General features: G+C 45.9%; 2 protein-coding genes across 2 annotated transcripts in view; one reads left to right on the top strand and one right to left on the bottom strand.

Annotated features, from left to right (window-relative positions):
* LOC138491618 (E3 ubiquitin-protein ligase DDB_G0292642-like) overlaps nt 1–23,793 on the top strand; it is a 536,293-nt gene that overhangs the window by 118,795 nt on the left and 393,705 nt on the right. The gene's annotated exons all lie outside the window — the stretch shown is intronic.
* The window catches only part of LOC138491617 (E3 ubiquitin-protein ligase DDB_G0292642-like), a 150,167-nt gene that overhangs the window by 39,866 nt on the left and 86,508 nt on the right, over nt 1–23,793 (bottom strand). Inside the window, exon 3 of the mRNA XM_069618242.1 lies at nt 18,753–18,920. Coding sequence (XP_069474343.1) covers nt 18,753–18,920 — 168 coding nt within the window. The remainder of the gene's footprint in view (nt 1–18,752; nt 18,921–23,793) is intronic.

Below are 23,793 nucleotides of genomic sequence, written 5' to 3'. Positions count from 1 at the left end.
TGCGCCATGGGCGCATCCATTTACGCTCAATTTGGACTATATGTTTATCATTTATTTACAACAGACTCTTGGATCCATCCATATTTACTTTGGGAACTTTATTTCCCATTTGCGAGACTTTGGTGCTTTATTATTATTTCCAACAAACTATGCATACCATAATGCACCTGGCTACAAGCATCGATTCCTGGCTGTTCCTATTGGTTATCAAAGGAACTACACCCCCCAGAAGCCCTAGGGACTTGCCCTGCTTCCACCAGCCCAGGAACAGAAAGGGAGGTGGCTGATTGCCTACAGGTGTGCTTCGCCAGGTGCAACCAATTAGCCTGCCCCTGTGCTGGGCTAGGCAGTATAAAGGCTGCTGCCTGCAGTGGCTCAGCCTCTTGCATCTGAGAGTCCTTCCTCCACCTTTTGCATCTTCCTACGGATCTTGTATGCTGCTTACCTTCACACCTGCTTGGACCCTGCCTTGTTGCTTGCTCCACCCTGCTGCCTCCAGCCATAGCCTTCCAGGCTCCCTGCCTCACAGCCCTGCTCCTCTGGGCTCTCCACACTGCAGCTGATCACGCTCTGCTGCCTTCCAGCCTCCGCCCTTGCCCTGCCGGGCTCTCCACATTGCAGCCGATCACGCTCTGCTGCCTTCCAGCCTCAGCCCTTGCCCTGCCGGGCTCTCCACATTGCAGCCGATCACGCTCTGCTGCCTTCCAGCCTCCGCCCTTGCCCTGCCGGGCTCTCCACATTGCAGCCGATCACGCTCTGCTGCCTTCCAGCCTCTGCCCTTGCCCTGCCGGGCTTTCCACATTGCAGCCGATCTCGCTCTGCTGCCTTCCAGCCTCCGCCCTTGCCCTGAGGACCCTCTACATTGCAGCTGATCACGCTCTGCTGCTTTCCAGCCTTAGCCCTTGTCCTCTGGGGCTCCCTGCTCTGCAGCCTACCTCCCTCTGGCTACCTACAGCCCTTGTCCTCTGGGCCTTCCTACTTTGCAGCTTATCACTCTCCGCTGCCTACTACCTACCTTTTCTGCTGGGTTCTCGGCCTAGCAGCCCTCTACAGTCCTCTGCTACCTTCTACGTTCAGCGGCCCTGTCCCTCAGGGTTCACTCCTTACTGCCCGGCCCTTACGGGATCCTTGCCGTGCAGTCTGCTTTACTCTGCTGCCCTAAGCCCTTTTCCTCTGGGCGTTCTACCTTACAGTCCTACTCCTGTGGGCTTACTCATTGCTTTCCTGCTCCTCTGAGCTCTCAACCTTGTTCCTTACTGTCCTCTGCTATCCTATTACACGACTTTCCTTTCATTTCCTTCTGCTAGTTTGCTATCACCTCCTTTCCTGGATTTGTCTGTAGTATCTTCTCTTGTACTGTTTGTAGACCCTTTTGTACAGAGCTTGTCTGTTGGTTCCCATCAGTCAACCTCTGCGCCTTCCCTTGTCCTGTTTCTACATTACAGACACCCAGAGCTGCTGTTCCAAGTCATGAGCAAACAGCATGGGCCTCTGTTATAGCAAACTGTGCAGAAGGCTAGAGTATTTCCAAGGTTCGTGGAATACTCTTTTCCTATATCTGCATACACCCCAAGAGGGTATTCAATCTGTATCTTTTCCCTTGCTACTCTTGCTTACTCTTCGTTCTCTTTCCTTTCCGCTGTGTGTGTTCTTATCTGTCCACTTTATTTGGCACAACCACCCAAACCCTTTCTAGGTGTCCTGTGCCACTCTTAATAGAGTGCCACTCATGACAAATATGCCCTCCTAAATAATAATGTATAGGTTCTAACTACTACGGTTCTTAGAATACCCTGTCTCTTATTTGTTTGAAGGTACTAATATGTGTACAGATGTAAGTAAACACACTTGGTTATTGCATGACATTGTTCAAATTGATTATATCCATCACAGCCTTGATAAAGCCTTGCATTAATGAGAAACACTAGAACGTGCAGAATGTTAAGTGTCAGCTCTTTTCTGAATCTGTAACTTATATATTCTGTTATTAGCATAATCTATCTGACCAGGTTGTAGAGGGTAATAAATGGAACAGTCTATTTTTAAGTGTAGGTAGGTGGTGCGGCCAGCTGTGCTGGGGATGGGACCGTGATGGATGAAGTGCTAGAGTGGAGGCAGAGAAAGTGGGGGAGAGGTGCAGGTTAGCGGCAAGGGAAACATGTTAGCTAGAAGGCACATAAGAGGTACGTTAAGAGGGTAACTCAGAGGTAAGGGGGTATGCTTTTAGTCTGGTTTTGAACAAAAATGGTGTAGACTGTTTCTCGGATGTCCGGGAGAAGTTGGATAGAGGAGGATTGATACGTTGGTGCCTTACTGTGGAAATATTTGTGAACCAGGAGAAGAAAGTTAAATCTGACCCTGTTTTGCATTGTCAGCCATCCAGCATGGTGTCGGTATGAGGAAGTAGGTTCGAAGTGAGGGAGTTCAAAGAGAGCCCTGGTCGCAAAGTTAATGATATTTTCGAGAGGACAGAAAGCATAGTTGGGGAGACCAAAGCGGATTCTGGCGCAGTAGTCCAGTTTATGGAAGACGAGAGTGGTTAAGAGATGCATGGCGGTGTTGTAAAGATGGAGGTGCCTGATTTTCCTAATATTTAGGAGGTTGAGGTGATCCGCAGTTGCAGTTTGGAGATGAAAGTAGGGAAGATATGAGAAGGGCTATTGATGATGCTGAGGTTTATAGCTGAAAAAGAGAAGGGAATTATCAGGAGGGAACTGGATAGGCAGGGAAAAGTCGAGAGAGAGTATTTGGCAGGGAAGAGGACCACCTCTGTTTTGGTAGAGTTTAACATCAGAGAGTGCAAGTTGGAAATTTTGATAGAGAGATCAGAAGATTGATTTCTCGTACCAACTCTTCTTGGACGACACTCAAAAGGAGGCAATTAGTGCCCCAAAAGCAGAGGTGTAGAGTGTAAAGAGGAGTGGACCCAAGACAGAGCCATGTGGAACACCATCAGTTATAGGACTGAGTTGAAAGGTGGTGTTGTTCCAGGAGACAGAGAAATGGCGAGATGACAGACAGGATTCAATCCAGGCAAGGATTTGATCGCAAAACCCAAGAAAAGAGAGAGTATTAAGGAGATCATATTGATCGACAGTGTCCAAGGCTGTGAGCAGGTCAAGGAAAATTAGGATAGAGGAGAGGTTGGAGTGATTAGCAGAGGGATGAAGTTGGAGACATTTATGGGAACAGCTCCTTTGGAGTGACAGGAGCGAAACCTGCCTGTAGGGGGTCTCGAAGGTTGTGATTGTCTCAGAAACGTGTAGGATGGTTGAACATAACAATTACTTTGGAGTAGTGCGGAAGGAGAGACACAATTTATATTGTATTTTGTACAATTACAACATAACCATAAACACAAACAACAAACATGAAAAGTTGTCCTATGCGTTCCCCTTCAGAAATCCATCCTCCCCCTCCCTGGTATCCTCCTGCATTATCGCCTGTCCGTCCCCTTACCCCACTTGTCTCACCCAGTTCCCTGAGTTGCCTTGTTGTTTCTGCTCCTTGGCCCCCTCTCCCTTCCCCCGAACCCTCGATCTTCCCGCCTATCCCAACTCTACCCATTTACCCCATATTTTTTCATATTTCTGGGGACACCCCTTTACCTGTAGAAATTTCCCTTTAGCTCCGCGCAGTAGTCCATCCACTCCATCCACTTCTGTATGTCTGGCTTCGTCTGATCACCCCAGCCCACTGCCAGTACCTTTTTCCCCATCATCATGGCAGTTCTGATGAGGTCCTTCACTCGTTGTTGAATCCCAGGTCCCCCATATATGCAGGAGAGTCAATTTAGGGCAGTCTGGAATGGGGTGCCAACGGCACTGGATATCTTGGCTCTGAACCAGCCCCAAAAGGATGGCAACTCTGGGTTCTCCCACAGTGCATGAAAGAATGAACCCGTCACCTCGCTGCGCTTCAGACACTGGGAGCTTGGCGCCCTGCACAAGGATGCAGTCCCGACCATAGTACGCCCTGTGCAGGATCTTATATTGTATCAGGTGCAATCTCATACCTATGCTGGCATCTCTTGGTGAGCATAATGCCTCCACCCAGTCCTCCTCTTCCATTGCCCCTAGGTTTGCTTCCCATTTCTCTCTCAGCTTCTGTAGGGGCTGGAAGTGAACCCGCTAATCATTTGTTACAACTGTGTGATGGCCTTCCCCTGAATTTCCCCTTCCATAAGATTAGCTTCAACCAGGGACCTCTCAGGTTAGTCTCATGTGTACCGCTGCTCTTGGGCCATAGCATGTTGCAGTCTGGTGTATGTGTAGCCTTCCCTATTCTGCAGGCCGAACTTCTCTCGCAGCTGTTGAAAAGTGGCAAGCCGGTTCTGAACAAGGATGTCCCCCACTTCCTTTACCCCTTTTGTCCTGTCAACATTTCTGACTGGCCTGTTTGCATACTTCTGGCATGTCTCAGTTCTCCCAAATGGAGGCCTCTTTTGTCACCACCCATTTCCAGTCCATCTCTCTTAAGAGCCGCTCTACGAGAGTCCATCGTACAGATCCCTGGTGCATCATCCCCTGAGGGAGCCGATGCCCATACAACCTCTGCCATGCCGGCCGTGCTCCCATCCTGCTCAGGTCCAATGCAGTATGAGGCAGCTCCCGCCCGCTGAGCATCCACTCATTCACAACCAACAGCTGGGACACCCAATAATAGTGTTTAACATTTGCACACCCCAGCCCACCATCCCACAATGACCTACTCAGTGTTCATAACGCTATCATCTGGGTTTTGTTCCCCCATATATTCTCCCGCTGCAGTCTCTCAATGGTTCAAAACATCCCTGCTGGGACCTTTACTGGAGTGTTTTGTAAAAGAAAGAGCAGCCACGGTAGAGCCATCATTTTAAATAGGTACGCCCTGCCCGCCATCGAGATCGGGAGTCGTCCAGTGCTTGGCATCCATTTTCAGTCTGTCCAGGACTGGGTCCAGGTTGTTCCGGAGGAACTCTGATGTCTCCATCCCAACTCTGATGCCCAGGTACTCAATGGAGCCCCACGCTATTATGAGGGGGCACCCTCAGGGATCGCCTTCTCCATGTCTTTTATTGGTATGAGCATCAATGTCTCCCAGTTTATCTTGAGACCACTTACTTCCCCAAACTCCCTGAACACCTCCATGACTCTTGTGCCGGTATTTCGGGGGTCACCTGCATAGATGTCTGTGTATAACAATATGTGTACTTCCCTGACCTCCGGCCAGGCGAAACCCTTCAGCAGGGGATACGCCCTTACCCTGACGGCTAGAGGCTCCATTGCTAAAAGAAATAAGAGTGGCGAGAGTGAGCAGCCCTGCCTAGTTCACATTTGCAACAGGAAGTCTAGTAAGATGCACCCGTTCACTCTGACTCATGCTACCGGGTCGGTGTATAGCAGTCGCACCCACTGTACGAATTTGGGGCAAATACAAACCTTTTCATGGTTGTCCAGAGGTACTCCCAGACTAACGAGATGAAGCCTTCTCCGAGTCTATTGCGATCAGTGCGTGAGGTCCTTCCAATGAGGAGGCCATGTTCATGGCATTGTGTAGTGTCTGAATGTTCATCCTGGTGGCCCGCCCCGGCACAAACCCACACTGATCCGGATGTATGAGTGCTCTAATGATTGGGATATGTTTATTGACTAGTACTTTCGCTAGGACTTTGGCCTCCCCATTGATCGGGAAGATCAGGCAGTACCCATTACATAGCTCGGGTGGTATCCCTTTCTTATGTATAACCACTAAGGTTGCCTGCCGAAGATCCTTTGGGAGAGCACCTCTCTCATAACACTCCATAAACATTGCCCTCATTTCCTCTGCTAGCCCCTGCACCATCAGTTTCCAGAACTCTTCCGGAAACCCATTTGGTCCCAGAGCTTTGAGCAGATTGAAGTTGTGTAATGGCTGCTTGGATCTCCTCCAGGTTCGGATTCATCTCTAACCTAGCACACTGCTCCTGACTCAACTGCAGCAACCCAGTCCCCTTCATGTACTGTTCTATAGCTGTATAGTCCTCGACCTCCTGCACCCGTACAGTTCCCTGTAGTAGTCGGTGAACTCTTAGCTATGCCCTCGCTGTTGTTCTGTATCTCCCCATCAACCTGCCTAATTTCCTTCACCCACCTGGTCCCGTCATCTCTTTTCTCAAGCCACGCCAAGAGCCTTCCACATTTGTCACCTACATCAAACATCTGTGCCTGATTGTCCCTCTGAGCAGCCCCAGCCTCATCCCGAGCCTCCAACCCATAGTGGTGCAGTGCCCTAGCCCAAGCCCTCCTGCTTTCATCAGTTTGTCCTCGTGGATCTTGGCCTTCGATGTCTCCACCTCCCATTCCAACTCATCCCTCCATTCCACCATGGCCCTGAGGTGTTGTCTAATTACTTGCATCGCCCTCCCCTGCAAAACTATCTTGTAGGCTTCCCACAGAGCAACCGATCCAGCGTTAGTCCGGAAGTATGCATCTGATTCCTCCCGGAGAGCGTCTGCTATCTTCTCATTCTTTAAGTAGTACACATTCATCTTCAAACCCCCCACCCCTGAGTGTTCTCCACCCCCTTTAGAGTGACCAGCAGTAGGGGATGGTCCGAGATCACCCTCGGTAAGTATTTGGCTGCAGTCACCCTTCCCGTCTCGGTACTCAGAAGTAAGAAGTAGTCAATCCTGGAGAAGGGTGCGTGGGCGTTAGAATAGAAAGAGAAACCCTTTTCCCAGGGGTGGAGTCCCCTCCAAATGTCGCTCATCCCATTGCATCAATAAAGGTTTTTAGTTTCGTGGGGGGTGCATCTGCTGACCACTCCAGGGAACTCTACCCAGTGACGGCTGGGCTGTGTCATTAAGGGCACCCCCCACTAGCATCAGGTCCCCCCATGTTTTGCTATCAGTGGTTGAACCCGCATTAAAGTAGAAAGCTGTAGGGTGGACAGGGGTGTACATGCTGACAATACATACCGTCTTCCCCCCACAGGGAACCCTTCACCAGAACCACCCTCCCCATGTCCTTTTCTACCTTGAGTAACTGCAACGGTAAGGGCTTTTTAACCAGTATTGCCACTCCCATGGATCCCCCAGCGATGCCTCGTGCTCCACCACTGAATATGGGGCCCTTCCCAGGAATTTGCATTTCGTCCCCAGCATATAGGTCTCCTGAAGGAGCATTATGCCCACTTTGTCGGGCGCCAGGAATTTCGCCACAAGTCTTTGATCGTGTGTTGGAGCCCATTGACGTTCCATGACATGCAGGTCAGGGTCCTGCCCATGTGTCATCCTTTCCAGCCATCACCTCTTAGCGACACAGGCTCTACTGCTTGGGTAAGGCTGATACACGTTGCTGGTGGCAGCCTTGGTACCCATTCCTTCTGGTATGATCGCACTGACTAAAACTTAATTGAAACTGTGAACTCCCCACAACATGCCGCCCCTCTCCCCACGCTTCCCCCACGACTAGAAGCATCTGTCGTCCCATAACTGTGTTCTTAACCGTGAAACCCGCCTGCCTCTGGAGGGTGCTCTAGGGGTATGTGTAAGCCATGTTTCTTCAGCTCCACTCCAACAGTTGTAGAAATAGGGCCTCATCACGAGATTGGCGGTAACCTTTAAATCCGGCGGTCGCGCTATTACCGCCGGATTTAAGGGTCCACCAAATCAGGGCTTCGGCGGATTTCTCCCCAGCTGTGAGCTGGGGGGAAATCCATCGAAAGTTCGCGCTATTACCGCCCGCGGGAAATCCGCCGGTGGTAGGAGCGAAAAAAATTCCCCATTGAGCCCAATGGGGAATGGGGCATTCCCGAATGGGCTCAGTGGGGAATGGGGAATTCCATTACCGCCAAACCCGTGATCCGGTGCTAATAGCGCCGGGGGTTTGGCGGTAGGGCTAATACCGCCGGCAGGAATACCGCCGGCGTTACCGCCCAACTTGTGATGAGGCCCATAATATGGTATAGCCAGCTTCCAACGTCCTCTATACTGTTCATGTTATACAGGTTCCACTGTCCATGTTGTGCTCTTTTCTCTCCATCTCCGCCATCACTTTCAGTCCGGTGTGCTGGCCTCGGCCGCTCTTGGCCAGGTCCTTCGGCCTATTCCCTCGCTGTCTGCCCAGTCCCATGCTTCTTTCGGGCTATGGAAGAAGTGAACCCTGTTTGACCCCATCACTCTGAGGATGGCTGGAAACATCATAGCGTACTTCATGTTGACCTCCCGCAGCCGCCTCTTAACCTTCTCATATTAGTGCCTGGCCTTCTGCACCGCCCTCGTAAAAGTCTGGGTAGACTGTTACCCTCGAGCTGTTCACCAGTACCAGACCTTTTTTCCACATCTACAGAATTGCATCCCTGTCCCTGTAGTTTAAGAGCTTTGGCATTACTGGCCTAGGACGAGCCTCCCCCACCCCCCCATCGTTACTGGGGATTCTGTGGGCCATTTTCACAGAGAAAAACTGTGACAATCGTGTAGGGCCCATCCACTCCGTCAGCCACCCTTGCAGATACAGCTCCATGGAGGGGCCCTCTATCTTCTCTGGGAGCACCAGTATCCGGATGTTGTTGTGCGTGCCCTCCCTTCTGCATCCTCCACCCTTTCTTCCAGTGCTTTTGTCCTGCTCTTTAACTCCTAACTGTCCTTCTGCATCAGAGAAATGAAATCAAATGGTATTTTATTTATATCACGCTCGTACACAAGTGTTTCAGAGGTATTGCGTCCTCCACTTCCGAATCTCTATTCTCTACTTACCCCACTCTAGCAAAGATTTTATGGAGGTCTTGCCTTAGGAAGCTCACCTCTGCCCCCACAGCATCCACTTTGCTCTCCAGCGAGGTCATGGATTCCTTGACAGCAAGGAGCAGTTCATTAACGAGGGTATTCCAGGGAGCCTCAGTGCCTCCAGCCCTTCCACTCTGTCCTCTGCTCGCTTGATCCTTCGGGGGGACCGTAAACGAGTCCATCTTCGCTTGGGTGGGTGGCTTCTTTCCTTTGTCTTTCGCAATCCCTCCAGTTGATGCCTCTTAAATGGCTCTCTGGCCTGTTGCATTGTGGGGCTGGCCTCCTTGACCCTATTGTGCTCTTGCCGGGGTGCACTCCCAACTACCCCTGGTAACTTCTTCCCCCCCACTCAGCTTGCCGGAAGATGAGAGTTTTGGGTAGGGGATCTTCGCTCCCCCTGCTGTGTAGCCTGGGTCAAAGCCCCTCGCTGCGTCTCTGAGTGGGCACTCTTCCTTGCTTCCTTACTCCCTGTGGGGCTGTTATTGTCTGCCCCTCCAGACAGACGTCTAACTGGCACTGGCCACTTGTGAGTCTCTTCTGCGTGCCCCTGCTGCCAACTGGTCCTCCTTTTCAGTCCTCCAACATTGCTGCAGCACCTGCGCTGCTTTTGTTATTCTCTGGGTTAGTTTGAGCAACATGTAGCTCTCTTTGTATAGAGTGCAGTGGTCCGTGCCACTGGCATTGCACCCTCACACTCTGCTTACCATCCTTGGAGGTGTGGAGGCCTGCCCTGTCTCTCACCTGTTTCTCCACTGCTCGCTGACTTGGACCCCTCCCTTGTGGCTTTTTGCTTTCTTGTGCTGCTGCCTGGCCTGGAGGCGACCACCCCCAGGCCCTGGTGGCTGTTCTTCCTAACGATGGAAGCTCCTCTGCGCCAGGGGAGACGCACCACAGATGTCCAGGGATGGTGCAGGTCTTCTCGCAGCATCGGGCTGCGCTGCCAGCAAATCTGAGGATCTCAGCTCCCGGCCACATGATTCCGGCAGCCCAATAATTACTGGTCCCAGTCTCTGCCAGTCCAGTTCGCCTCCTCCGCTTCAGTCGCTGCCGCCGGCCCACCGGAGACCACACTCCTGTCCCAGAGGGGCCTGTGCGGCTGGGGGAGGAGTCTGTGTTGCAGACTCCTGCAGTGCCACCATTGCTGGACCTGCGGGACACTGCCAGAGCACCTCTCTGCACCCCTGCTCCCCTCCTTCAGTTGCCAGTTAGGAAGGGGTCTGTCACTGGGTCCAAGATTCTGCTGCTCACTGGGAAGGAGAGAGCGGGCCACCCCTCTCCTCTCCTCACTCGCTCCTGGTCCACGTGCACTTCAATTTCTCCCACCGTCCCTCGCACACAGCCACCCGGGTCCTGCTCTGGTGCTGCAGTAGGCCACGTCTGGCCTCTGGGGCTCCTTTGATCCGTCCCAGCTCCACCGCCCTTGCTTCTTCCGGCTCAACGAGGGTGCACGACCATTTTGGTGCGTCCAGGCTCTCCCCCAGACCGGGGTTATATTTTCTTATCACGAGCCTGGTCCCGAACTGCCATTGGCCCAGGATGGGCTCTCACTATTGCGCTTCTTGCCCCCACTTTCGTCAGCTCCTTGGACGATGTTTTAGGGCACCTATGGCCCTGCTGTTCCAGCGTCGGAGCGGAGCTAGATCGCGACAGGTCTAGTCTGCCCTGCCGTGCAACAGCGCCCCCAGATCCTTGCCTTGTTAGAAGAGGGATGACTGTGACCCTTTTGAAAATAGAGGGAAAGCAAGCAGAGTTGAAGGAAAGGTTGAGGAGGTCAGCAAGATGAGAGGCCACTAAAGCGGCAATAGGCTTGACTAGCTGAAGAGAAAGAGGGTCTGATGGGACGCAAGAAGGCTTCACCTTCATCAGTAGAGCTAGGACTTCTTCAGTATTACTGTCACTAAAGTGGGAGATAGAGACAGAGGGTGATAGAGTAGGGAGAGTGTCAAATGTAGGAGGAAGTGTGAGGAAGGTCAGGAGAGAGTCTTACATTTTGGAACATTTTACAGTGAATTAGTCAGCTAGGTAATTAGCTGTGAGAGTGGTGTTCATAGTCATAGGTTTAGGAGTGAGGATTCCGTTTAGGTGCCCTGTAGCCAGCGCAGATGATTGGAGTGAGAGTCAATGAGGGTGAGCTAGTATTCAATTTTTGCTCTATCAAGAGAGGACATTAGAGAGTTCAGGGCAGGGGGGTAGAATTGCAGGTCCTCATGCATGTGGGTACAACTCCATTTGCGCTGCAGCCAATGCATTTCTGTGCAGAGACAGCATATAAAGGAGGTGACCCATGGTTGAGGAGGCTGAGACTTACGGATGAAAGTTAGTAGTGGGAAGTGAGAGGAGAATGAGTTATATAGTAGGGATCAGAAGCTGGAGAAGGCAGTGTTAGTGGTAGAGGCATCAGGTGTGAAGGAGGAGAGTGAGATCTGTAGGTCCGAGAGAAAGAGTGGCATGGCAGAAGGTTTAAATGCCCTTTTAGTAATAGTTGAGGCAAGTACTAAGGAGAGGGCAGAGGGTGGAAATTATATGGTGGAATAAACAACTAAGTGATCAGATACAGATGGTGTGATAGTAGTATTAGTGGCTCAGAGAGTGGTTGAGATGAATAAGAGATCCAAAGAGTTGGCCCCGGTGTGGGTAGGTAGATTATGGATCGAGTGGAGTACGTGCTCACTAAGAAAAGACTGAAGTCCTGATTTCTTAGAAGTGTTCAGAGAGGGAATGTTAAAGTCATCTAAGAGAATGAGATGGTGTTTAGTGGAAAGATAATCATGGGGTTGCCCAAGTTCATCAAAGAATGGTTCAATGGGACCAGGAGGATGATAGATGGAGATGATCTAAACCGAGTGAGGCGGAGCAATAGTAGAGATGGTGAATGAAAATGCATGGCATGACAAGGAATGCAGTAAGGTGACCAAATGGAAGCTCCAGGAAATTAAAGAACCATCCAGAAGAAACTCACAAGGAGAGCTGGAGAGCAAACGTGTATTTCTTAACTGTGGCAGGAGCTGAGTTCAAAAGGGTAAGACATCAGTTTCCAAACTTTAAGAATTCTATTTCCTGAACAGAACAAGTAAGCCCTGTTGAGCTCTTGTAGCACAAGATCCTCAGCCATTCTAAGATGGCCGCTTGCAACGAGACGACCATGAAGCAGCATCCAAGACCAAGTATGAGCCCTCCTCTGGCTGCCATGCATTGGCCAGCCTTGACTCATAATGATCCTCCCTCTTTGAGCCGACAGGCAACGCCGGCCCCATGAAAGGCCACTGTTTAAGGTCTAAGTAGGTTTCCCCTGTCTGGCCCTGTCTGCCATCTGCTGGCATGGCGGTGCTCCCTACGCACTCTACAGAAGTCCCAACTCCATCTCCAGCACCTTCCTCTCTACTAGGCTTCCCATCCGATGACATGATGCTCATCAAACTTCAGGCTGGTCTGACATCCCACACAAAAGGTAAGATACCCTCACCACTGGTATCGGCAATGAGCTGTATTGACGATCCTGCACTATGCTGTTTTCCTTCCTTACTATCTCACTCCCATCCATTTGCCCTCTCTCATGCCACCCTCATCCCCAGCGCTGTTTTCGTAAAGTCCTGCTGAAATCCCTGTCCCACGATCCGCACAAACTACATGGCCTACCAACACCCTCCCGGTTCCTACCACCCATGCTTGCACCGCGCTCCTCTGATCTCAGCATACCTTTGCCTGCAGCCCCAATCTTACTGCAACATGCGAGCACTGAGGCCAGCCCCTATAGACTCCATCCACATGTAGTCACACACCATGACAGACACTGTGACTGTGCTTGCACAGTGAGTCCTTTTCTCAACCCTACTCACTACCTGCTACTGCTTTTTCGCTGCACCCGGTCTCGTCCGGGACAATGCCCCTGCTACCGAGAAACTCCTTCCCTAGCAGTCATACACCCACATGATATTAGATGTTAATAAATTTGGTTTTAACCGTCTAAATTGGTCACTGATCATATGTATGGGTGAAAAATGCACACCATCTGAGTTGTAGCCTGTATCTAGCCACAGTTGTGTGGAAGGGCGGAGTAGCCTGAGCTCAATTGTTGTTGTATGCTATATTGAATATATATAGGCCAGGCCAAGAGTCACACAGACATACAAGGTCAGCAGACTTGTTCGGCCGGTGCAACCAGCATTGGAGTCGGGAGGGCTGGGAGAGCTTGTATCAGAGAGAAACAGAAAGCAGCAGATCAGGGCTCAAAGGAGAGGAAGACATTTATCGTACAACTGTTTTTCTTCCCAACGTGAGTGCAAGGGGTCTGGGTTGCGTATAAAATGAATGTAGAGTGCAGGAGGAATGCTTTCCATGCGTTTAAACTAGAATTACTTTTTCATTGTTCCTCACTAAAGATGTTCATCGGTTACATGATAGTTTTATTTTTAGGATTGATGGCTTGTTATGTTATATTTTTATTACGAAATAGACCCTTCTGGTATATACATTATTAGTAAGGCAACATACTCACAACATTTTTAAAGATACAATCTCATCAATACACAGCAGGTATTAGTAGACCTGTGGAATTAATCAGTCACAGGCAACTATCTTAAAATATTTTTTAAAAAATCTTTAATTAATAAGTACAGACTTCTTCTTTATTACAAAATTATCGAAGTGACAAGTGTGTCCCAAAAAAGTGACTTGTGCATGGAGTATCGAGGTACAACAGAATTATACATTCATTATTGTTGTATAATAAACACTTTATGACTTGTATGTCTTCACTCTAATGTGCTACATATAAGGAATTATTCAATTAATTCTAGGATATCACCATATAGCTTGTAGACACATCCAACATGTTTCGTTCTCTTTATACATGTAAACAATTGGTATCTCTTGACATCTTTAAGAAAAGGTTGGATGAGATTATAAAGGAAATGGATGAATTTAAAGAAATTACAATAAAAGAGCGAATTAGAAGAATGAAAAAAGACCTCTCCAACTTAAGCCACGAAAAGGCGTTCAGATACACCCAAGATGGGTATGACCCTTTCACAAATCCACAACAACGACAATTACAACAACAACTAAGAAATAAAAGAGTCATGTTCAGCAATACATTTTATAGTTCTTTTAGCTCAAGTGACGAGAGTACTAACAATGATTTACAACTTCATAATCCTAATACAAGAGGACAAACCTCAGTAAGAAATAGAGGTGGCTACACAAATAGGAGAGGCAATATGCAGAGAGGGTGAGGAAAAAGAAACAACAGCCAACAGCATTTTTTAGTGCAGGACCCAGCAAGAACAGTTTGGGACTACGGACCTCAACAGACCAGGAGCAGACAGAATTACTGATTAATTTGTCTACATATGCACCCAATAATGACAAAATGAAAGTACTTAATAAAGATTTCAGATTTGGACCAACAGCTAATTATGACAGCTTTAAACAAAGATCTGAAATACAACAACTATTACGCAAGATACATTTAAATCAGTACTTTATGAATAAAAATTTTGGTGTAGACGAAAATCAAAGTGGTTTGCGAAAACATTCCATATTCTGTCCACCTACCACCAGCCATTCTCCAGAAGCTATTGTGTTTGAGATTCGGGTACTAAAAAAAAAAAAAGGAAATTGGGATCCAAAGAGCATAAAAATATGTTTTAAAATCTTTGCAATGCAGAACATACAGCAATCGAATCTTTAATCAATAATAAAAATATTGTTCTACGAAAGGCCAAAAGGGGGGAGCCATTGTGATGTTAGTCCGAACTATTTACATTGTTCAATGTGAACGCCAATTGGAAGATTCCAATTTTTATGAAGAATTAGAAACAGACCCTACAATTTCAATGAAATTTGAAAAAGCTTGTGAGAGGGGTTGGATATCAAAAAGGGAGTCTGAATATTTAGTAGCAGATATTCTGAGTGTTCCTAAATTGTATACATGCTTACCAAATCTGAAGATGGCTGCCAGAGGAGGGGCTTAGGGAGAGGGCTGTCATTGGATGGGGGTAGTATGACCCAGAGGACAGTGATTGGTTTAAAGGAGCAATATAGTTTATAAGTGAAAGTGAAACTGTTTTTTCTTTTACAGAGGATTCCCAGCCTAACGACAGGGAATATTCATGAGCATGTGAATCCATGCCAGACCCCATGCTGGAGAAAGTATCATTATATAATCGGATACTGCACACAGCTACACTAGCTACACTTGAGATGATCGAAGAGTTACGCTTGAATAAGCATAGAAACAACTCCACACAAGATTCATTTATCTTATGGTGCTAGAATTAGTTAGCTCTAACAAAAAACAACTTTTTCTTTAATAATAAGTTTTATCATCAGATACATGGAACAGCAATGGGATCAGCTGTGGCCCCCACCCTTGCCAATCTTTATGTAGAAAGTTTTGAAGTGAATAGGGTGTTGACGGACAATAATCCATACGTAGAACACATCACACTATGGAAACGATATATAGATGACATACTAATGGTCTGGCATGGAGATTTCACATCATTCAACCTGTTTTTCCAATGGTTGAATAGCCAAAACCAATTCTTAACTTTCACATCCAACCATAGTAGAAATGAAATTAAATTTTTGGATATTGTAAAGAAAGTATTGTTTATTAAACCATATCACAAGACCACAGATAGAAACTCTTCACTCTTCTTCTCTAGTTTCCACACGAAACGCACATGGGAGAATCTGCCTGTGGGACAATATTTACATTTACAACGTAACAGCACAAAAAAAACCTCCTATATAGAGGAATCCAAAAAACTGAGCACAAACCTGAGACAAAAAGGGCACCCAAAACAAATAATAAAAAAAAGCTTGTAAAAAAGCGAGTAACAACAAAAGGGAAGCTCTGTTAGAATATAAAAAAAAGGGGGAAGAACAAGATAGCATTATTTTTGTCAGCACCTAGAATCCGTTATCAAATCAAATCAACAATAACATTAAACAAAATTGTCGGATTCTACAAGGTGATAACAGTCCTCTTTCCCTGCCGAAATGTGCTTTTAAGAGAAGTAAGAATCTAAAAGAAATGTTAACCGAAAATTATATATATTTACTGACCGAAAATCAGAGGAGCATTACTGAATGCTGAGGTATGGAAAAACCTCAAGGCCATACACCATGTGGGCAATGTAGTGTCAGTGATCAAACTAACAGTTGACCTGGGTTTAACCAGAGTTTGGTTACAAAAGGCATTCACAAACTGTAATACATCGATGGTGGTTTATGGCATTAGATGCCCATGCAACAAACTTTATATAGGCAAAACAGAAAGAAAGCGAAGATCATAACAAGTGAGCACAAAAGCTGCATACATAATAGAATACTTACAGCCCCCATGGTGGGACACTTCATTAGTTTGGAACATAAGTGTTATGAATTATAGTGGACCATATTACTGAAGATACATCAAAGTAGTGACACGATGAGGGACAGAAAAAAACATTCAGAAATGGAACAATGTTTAATTTACCTCACTAAAAGCCATGAGACAGGTCTCAATGAATGCATTGACTGGTACTAACGGTGGCGCGATTAACATAACTTCTGTAGGAGGGAACATCAATAAATACTACAGGAATCAATACGGAACCAAAAGAGTATTGGTTGAACATTACCCTAGGATATAAGGCGATATTGTGTGTCGTGATATAACTAATAATGTTTACACGACGTCGACCCCAGACTGGTCATTTTTTATTTTTCCTTTGTCTGGTAGACCATAGAGATAGTCAGTAGCCTGCTTAGTAATTATAAAATAATATGGGAAACATTGTTAAAGATACCAAGCACTGAACCTGTATAATGAGCTGATAACGGAATTAATATTGGTAATATAGTAGTAATACATATTACCATTATTTAATATTCATTAAGTCTTTAATGTAATTTCCATGAGCAAGAGTTATTTAAGCTGGTAAGCAATGATGGTGTTTGAACAATGATAACAAACATACTGTAACCAATAGAGCGGGTGATAGACAGTGAACAATGGCAGCCCTAAAAAACCTTGAGTAAGTATATGAGCGTCATGACGCTCTGTGCATCTGTAAAACCGACAGCGTCACATGACCATAGACAATCGTAACGGATACAATACACCCAAATAACATGAAGGAAAGAAAAACTCACAAGCAGCTCTGGACATTACCACGCTATATCGCTAGGAAGATCGGTAATTCGATATCTTTATGGGCGCGCTATATGAAAGGAAGATTCACTTTCCCTATGTTTAACTAAGCGTTGTTGTGCATGGTACACCTAGTTATGAACTGTGTGCTGCATGTACTATGATAAACATGCAGAAAAATGAAGTACTGCTACATGTCTTAAAGGTCACAATCAACAATCATATGAACCATTGAATAGTGGCTAACTCCGCACAAACAAAGAACTAACCCCTCTGCGTTAATGGAAACAAAGAGGCAGGATAGAAGATGTGCGTAAAGGTGAGAGAGCGACCCCTCAATTGACACCCCTTAAGTTATAATCAATCCTACCGTTCCGTGAGTGTAAAACTGAATAGATTTCTCCTTTCTTCTTCTTTTTCACATGATTTTTTGAAATCAGCAACTTCAGGAAGTACCCTCACCTGATGAATTGTACCTGGTCACCTACAAGACCAGTAAGTACATAATAACTTTTTGACCCAAAAAAGACTGATTGCATTAATTAAAACTCACAATGACTGTTTATGGAGGTTAAGTGGTATGTTTGGTTTTACTTTTCTAGGTGAATAGCCTATTTAACAGGCATTTGACACACCAGTACGAGTTAAAGACAGACTGGTGGTAAGCATTAATCCCGTTATTTAATTATGAGATGATGTTCAAATTGTACAATGAATACAGCACTAATTAGGCTTTTTCTACATTATTTTTCAGGCAACTTGTACTATCAATACAGACAAATTAAAGCAAAGACGACACCATTAATTGTCCAACGCTTATATATTCTGTCTCGTCACCATCTCGTCGTTTTAAAAAATATAAGTGTTGCTCATGCAATAGGGTATGGAAAATCTGCTGAAGAAGTTCTCAAAACCTTTTTTACATGTATAAAGAGAACAAAACATGTTGGGTCTGTCTACAAGCTATATGGTGATAACTTAGTATTAATGGAATCATTCCTTACGTGTACCACATTAGAGTGAGGACATACAAGTCATAAAGTGTTTATTATACAACAATAATGAATTAATAATTCTGTTGTACCCTGATACTAGATGCACAAGTCACTTTTTTGGGACACGCTTGTCACTTCGATAATTTTGCAATGAGATGTTTTTTATTTATAAGAAGAAGTCTATACTTATTAATGAAACATTTTTTTTATTTTTTAAGATGGTTGCCTCTGACTGATTGATTAATTCCACAGGTCTACTAATACCTGCTTTTTATTGATGAGATTGTATCTTTAAAAATGTTGTGAGTATGTTACCTTGCCAATAATCTATATACCAGAAGGGTCTATTTTGTAATAATAGTATTTTGTCAGGGACGACCTCTTCTGATTTAATTACCATGAAGTTTCTCCCAAGTTTAGCGCTTTGTTATGTTATATTTGCCATTATAGTTGCTTTTCTAATAAACATAGCCGCTTTTTGGAAATAATGAGTTACATTAAAATGCATTAAATGCTTCATCTAATACACATGCCTCCAACCTTCAATGCCAACCCAGATATTACTGATACACCACAAAACAGCATTCTACTCGACTAAACACCTGAATAATTGATGTAAAGTAATTTGATAAATAGTATTAATGCATATCAGAGATTTAAGGCAATACCACAGTCTCAACCCCAACTTGTGACTCCTTAATCCAAACTGAAGGGCTCGAAAACAGACCTATGCATCATATTTTGTTAGTGAAGGCTGGGAACATGCGCGTGAACAAAAACACTGACTGCAACACTTAAAAGTTGTCACAGAGAAGAGTGTATGAAATGTGAAAGAGAGTAAGAAGGCAAATAAATATCAACAACGACTTACCTCTTTATATTCACAGAACTGCTTGGCGGCAATCAGGGCCATTTTTTCCTCAAACATGCGCTGTTCATCGTCTGTCAGCAGAGCGTGCCTCCGAATCTCCACATAGGTCCACTCCTTACCACATTTCTTACCGTCAACATCAGCAGGGCAGTGAAACTTGACGCTGCCCTGAAAACGAGGAGGAGCAGAACTAAATGAGAAGCAAAATCACACGTGCGCTCGATTGAGTAGTCTAGAGGAAGGCGAGTAACACATATAGCTATATCTCCATTAACCTTTTCTCTGTATGTTTCTCTTGATTAATGTTATATGATTGGGTACTCCCAATTTTTTGTTATCGAGGGGGCGGCACTATCAGTGGGAGACTAATGTGTATAAGACAAGAAGTGATAGGTCGCCTACCCCTACCTCAAGACCATGAATCGCAAAAGGTTATGTCCAAGGTAGCCTTATATAATTTTCAGGTTACACCCACCAACCCTCATACAAACACCTCGGTTATTGTTCAATTTTCAATTTATTATTCAAAAGATTAGTATAAAAAACATTAATGTGCAAAACAACACTTAGAGAAATATAAAAACAAACTGTGCTGATCACTTACAATCTAAATGGCGACAAAGCACCAGACCTTTCAGAACGTCAATGACCATAGTGAAAGGTAATGGGAAAGGACAGTATATCTTACTGTAGGTATGTACATGTGTACTTACAAGGAAGAGTCAACATATATTGTGGTCTCCCAACTTCTAATGTATACCTCAAAGGTGTTTAACCAGAGTGAATGATGTAATGTTGTGTTCTTAATTGGTTAATCACTCTGTGTAAGGTAACTTGTATGAATACAGGGTAGCAGCGGGTGATTTAATACACGCCAGCTATCCTATCGTGGTTTATTCAAAGTGAGAGGTAGGAATCGGCTAATACACACGTTCCTAATAACACGTCGACATATGTTTCGGCCTTTGTGACTCATACGGGATTCTCTCTGGTACCGTTGGTCAAGATGTAGGTAATGGCCGTCTTCAGGACAGAAGCAGATTTGAAAATGTTCCGTATTGAATACTTTCCCATTAATAGAATATCTGGATTCTCTTGATTATACACTGCAGTATGAGACATGCTAGAAAGGGGAGCATATAATAATCAACCGCACTGAAAAGACACCATTTTGAATATGAGAGATTTCTAAGCGCGGACCCGGGATTCGACCCTGTGTTGTTCTGTGTTGTCTTGTTTCCAAGGCAAGCAGGCTGCCACTGAGCTATCCTCCCGGGACAATATATATGTATATATGATACAATATAACATTACACGAGATTAGCAGATCTAGCCACTGCCATCTTTGGCTGCATGGCTCTGACTCTGTATTATTCCATAAACCTATTTTATTCTTTAGACAACCATGATCTATTGGTAAGAAAAAGTAATAACCTGTAACTGTGGTGCTCCAGCATTGGTATCTTTCATGGATTTACATGCTTTGGATATTCCCTATAATCACTTGGGAAGCTTCAGTACAATCAAACAGCAGTTTACTGAATAAATGCACTCATTACAGCAGCCTAGCCACCTAACATGTGCCACTTTCTCTGCCAGCCAGTAAGGTAGGTAGGCCAAAATCCTCATCCTGGGAGACAGTCTTCAGACTTGAACTAGGCACCATTACATGCAGTGCCGGATTATCCATTAGGCCAAGTAGGCACCGGCCTACGGGCCCCACTCCTTTTAGGGGTCCCGGGATAACGGATCAAAATAAAGCAATGCAGAAAATTAAAAACGTATTTGGAGATAAGTTGTGGGGGGGGGACCTGACATTTCGACTGCCTAGGGGCCTCCACAGGGTTTAATCCGGCACTGATTGCATGCTAAACTACATAAGGCGAGGTGGCCAAGTTGCATTTCAATATATAAAAGCTACAAACACCGGAGAACTACAGTTACCTTCCAGCATTTAGTCTTTCATAAATGCACGTGCAAGGTATCATATCTTTCCCTAAAGAAAGAGGTAAAAACTAGACATTACCAACACAGGTTCTGCATTGCCTGCCCTGCGGATGCCTCTCCCGAAGCTTGCTTACCAAAGCAGTAATGGCTGATTGTAGGCGTAGTTTTAGGATTGAGGTAGCATATATCGGATCTGGGAACTTGGTCAGATATGATGGTATTTCATGGAGTGGGTTCAATAAAAAGGCACATTTATGTGTTACAGGTTTCCCAAGTGAGTCGCCAGTCCCAGTGCCAGAGCTTTAGTTTTTCTTTGTCTGGGAATTCTGTTAGTAAATCAACGGTGATATCAGCCTCATCAAGAATTGAGATACAGCGCGCTTGGTATGATTGCAGCGGCCCATTGGTTGTGGAGTCTAGGGTTGATTTTAAAATTGGAAGGAGAGTATTGATGGTGGGTGAGATGGAGAGGCATTTCCTATACGAGGACAGGATTTGCCATGCTACGATTGCTGACAATGGTATTAAAACCTTTTTCTACTGAGCCCTCCCTTGAGAGCAAATATTGCTTCTGCCCCCCCCACCCACACCCCCAAGCTATCACTGCTTATATTTTCTGATAAATGCTTATATTTTCCATTGAAACCATTCGCCCTAATACTTTATAGAGATTATCCTGCTCCTCCTGGACATGCTTCGATCCTACTTAGGGGGGCCACCAGCCCCCCAGTTTGCATTTGACTGTTCTAGAGAGTACAGATTACCTTGTGCCCCCCTGCTTTCAGATGCAGTACATTGTGATTATGCTGTCCATTGGTGCTCGCACTCTCTTTCCTCCACGACTTAGCTGGAAAGAATTAGCAAATGCATGGCCACCCTCAGTTTGTTAACATTATGCAAGGTGTCTTTTCCATTTAAGTATGAATAGCCCTTAATCTGCAGATGACCAATGTTGCACTTATCCACTCATTCAAATACTGAGCTACCGCCCTTGGGTACTGCGGAGGGAGGTGCGGGGACCTAACATGCCAGTCATGCTTCCTTTCATCTCTAGTTAGGGTAGAGCCCCTTAGCTTATTTGGGGGAGGGGCAACATTTTGGTAAGCAAAATGTTGGGTTTGCTGGTGGTACCCTTGGTAAGGATGTCCCCTAGACATTAGACTTCCATTAATATACTGGACAGGTTACCATGTACCCATTCTAAGTGACCTTCTCTTTGCTGCTCAAAATAAGGTGCAATGTTTCTACAGCTAAAAATTGTGTAAATAATGTGAAGTTTGAGTGCTTTTCAAACTGCACAGAGGCCCTCATATACACCATTCACTGGAAAAATGACTTTTCAAATGCAAAGATCTTCTCCATCAATATACCTAATAAGGTCTCAAGCTTGACCCTGTGATATGATATGATAAGGCATTTATAACGCACCTATACACAAGCGTTTCAAGTGTTTCAAGGCACGATGAGGCAAGAGAGGGGAAACAGGAAAGATAGAGACAGCGACCTTACAAGGCCAGGTGACATTGAGATTGCGCAAGTGCAGGGGAGGGGGAAAAGTGCAGGGGGAAGGAGGGCAGTGCAGTACATAGGATAACAGTTCAAAAGAAAAAGTGTGGCCTGCTGGTGGCAAGGGTAGGTGCAGACATCAGGTGTCAAGTGCTAGTAGGGGCTGTAGGGATACAGAAAAAGTCCCTGAGTGCAGGGATTGCCAGGGGGGCAGTGCAGGTGTGCAGCTGGCGGGGAGGGACCTGGGCCCGAGATCAGAGAGTAGCCAGGTGACCAGTGCAGTTACAGAATCAGCCAGGAGAGGGAGAGGGGGAGAGAAAGCAGAAGCAAAGGGGATGGGCTTGAGGTGCTTCCGGAACCAGAAATGGTTCTCCTCAAGTTTCAGAGAGCATGGAGGCTGTTCCAGGAGGGCCCCGGGCAGAAGAAAGAGATGTACCACCAACTCGCTGCTTGGAAAACTGACTAACCCTGAGGGAGTTGGAGGCGGATGAGCGAAGAGCCCGAGAAGGAAGATATTTAGGAAGAGAGAGTTGAAGGTATTGAGGCCCCAGAAGGCCTTGTGGACAATGCAGAGGGCTTTGAACTTAATCCTCGCAGCTACTGGGAGCTAGGGAAGAGATTTCAGTCCTGGAGAGATTCGATCTCTGGGCTTGAGAGCAAGGACAAGTGTTGCAGTCCTGTTTTGGATGAGTTGCAGAGGGCGGAGAGTAGAGGCAAGCAGATTTAGAAAGAGGCTGTTGCAATAGTCCAGCCTAGAGAGAACCAGAGCTCTGGAGACAGTGAGCTTCTGAGGGAAGGAGGGGTCTGAAAGGTTGGGGTCCCTAGCCAGCCTTAGCTGTTCATAACTGCACCAATGCCCATTTACTTGAGTCACATCTTGGGTAACTGATTTGCAATCTTTTTTGTTATTAGTGAAATCTGTTTATTGATTTTAGAGATAACACTCATTTAGAATCACATGTTTTAACATTGCCAATTTTGCAGCAACCATTTAACACCCCCTGTCCCCCTCTCCCACCGCCATGCTCATATTCTTCCTCTCTGGCCCCTCATCACACTAAAATGATCACTGTAGCAGGCCTCAACATGTAGACTTGTCGCTAGCTAGTGCTAATTGACTCTTGGCAAGTACAACAATCGTGTGCTGAGAGCAGGTGGAGAACTGGGGCGGCTCGTGACGTTGTATGCCTTGCTAGTAGCTTGAACGTGAATATTGTACCCCTGACTATAGTTTGTAGCAAGTTCGGCTGGCCAAACATTTGTACAATACTTCATAGCAGACAGTGCCATGCAACAGACTGGCACAGCCACCAAATCCAGCGTCGCTATATATTGATATGCAGGAAGTCTTTCACATGGACCTGAGCCCATGGGTTTCGTTTTTTATTTTTGTATTTACTTTGCATTTGTAAGCCGCTTATACATCAAGTAAATTGTGTTTCAAAGCGTCCACAGGGTAACGGGGCGCAAACATGGGAATGAAATCATGGCAAATATAAACAAAGAAAGAGAGAGGCGGTCCTACTAGGCCTTGTGAGCATTCAGAACGTGCAAGTGCAGTACATTTGTTGTACAAAGTGTACAAACA

This window comes from Ambystoma mexicanum, chromosome 10 (genome assembly GCF_040938575.1).
Source record: "Ambystoma mexicanum isolate Mex_15411 chromosome 10, UKY_AmexF1_1, whole genome shotgun sequence".
In the NCBI taxonomy this organism is placed as follows: Eukaryota; Metazoa; Chordata; class Amphibia; order Caudata; family Ambystomatidae; genus Ambystoma; species Ambystoma mexicanum.
The sequence above is the reverse complement of the archived record's forward strand: the minus strand, read 5'-3'. Positions and strand labels throughout refer to the sequence as shown.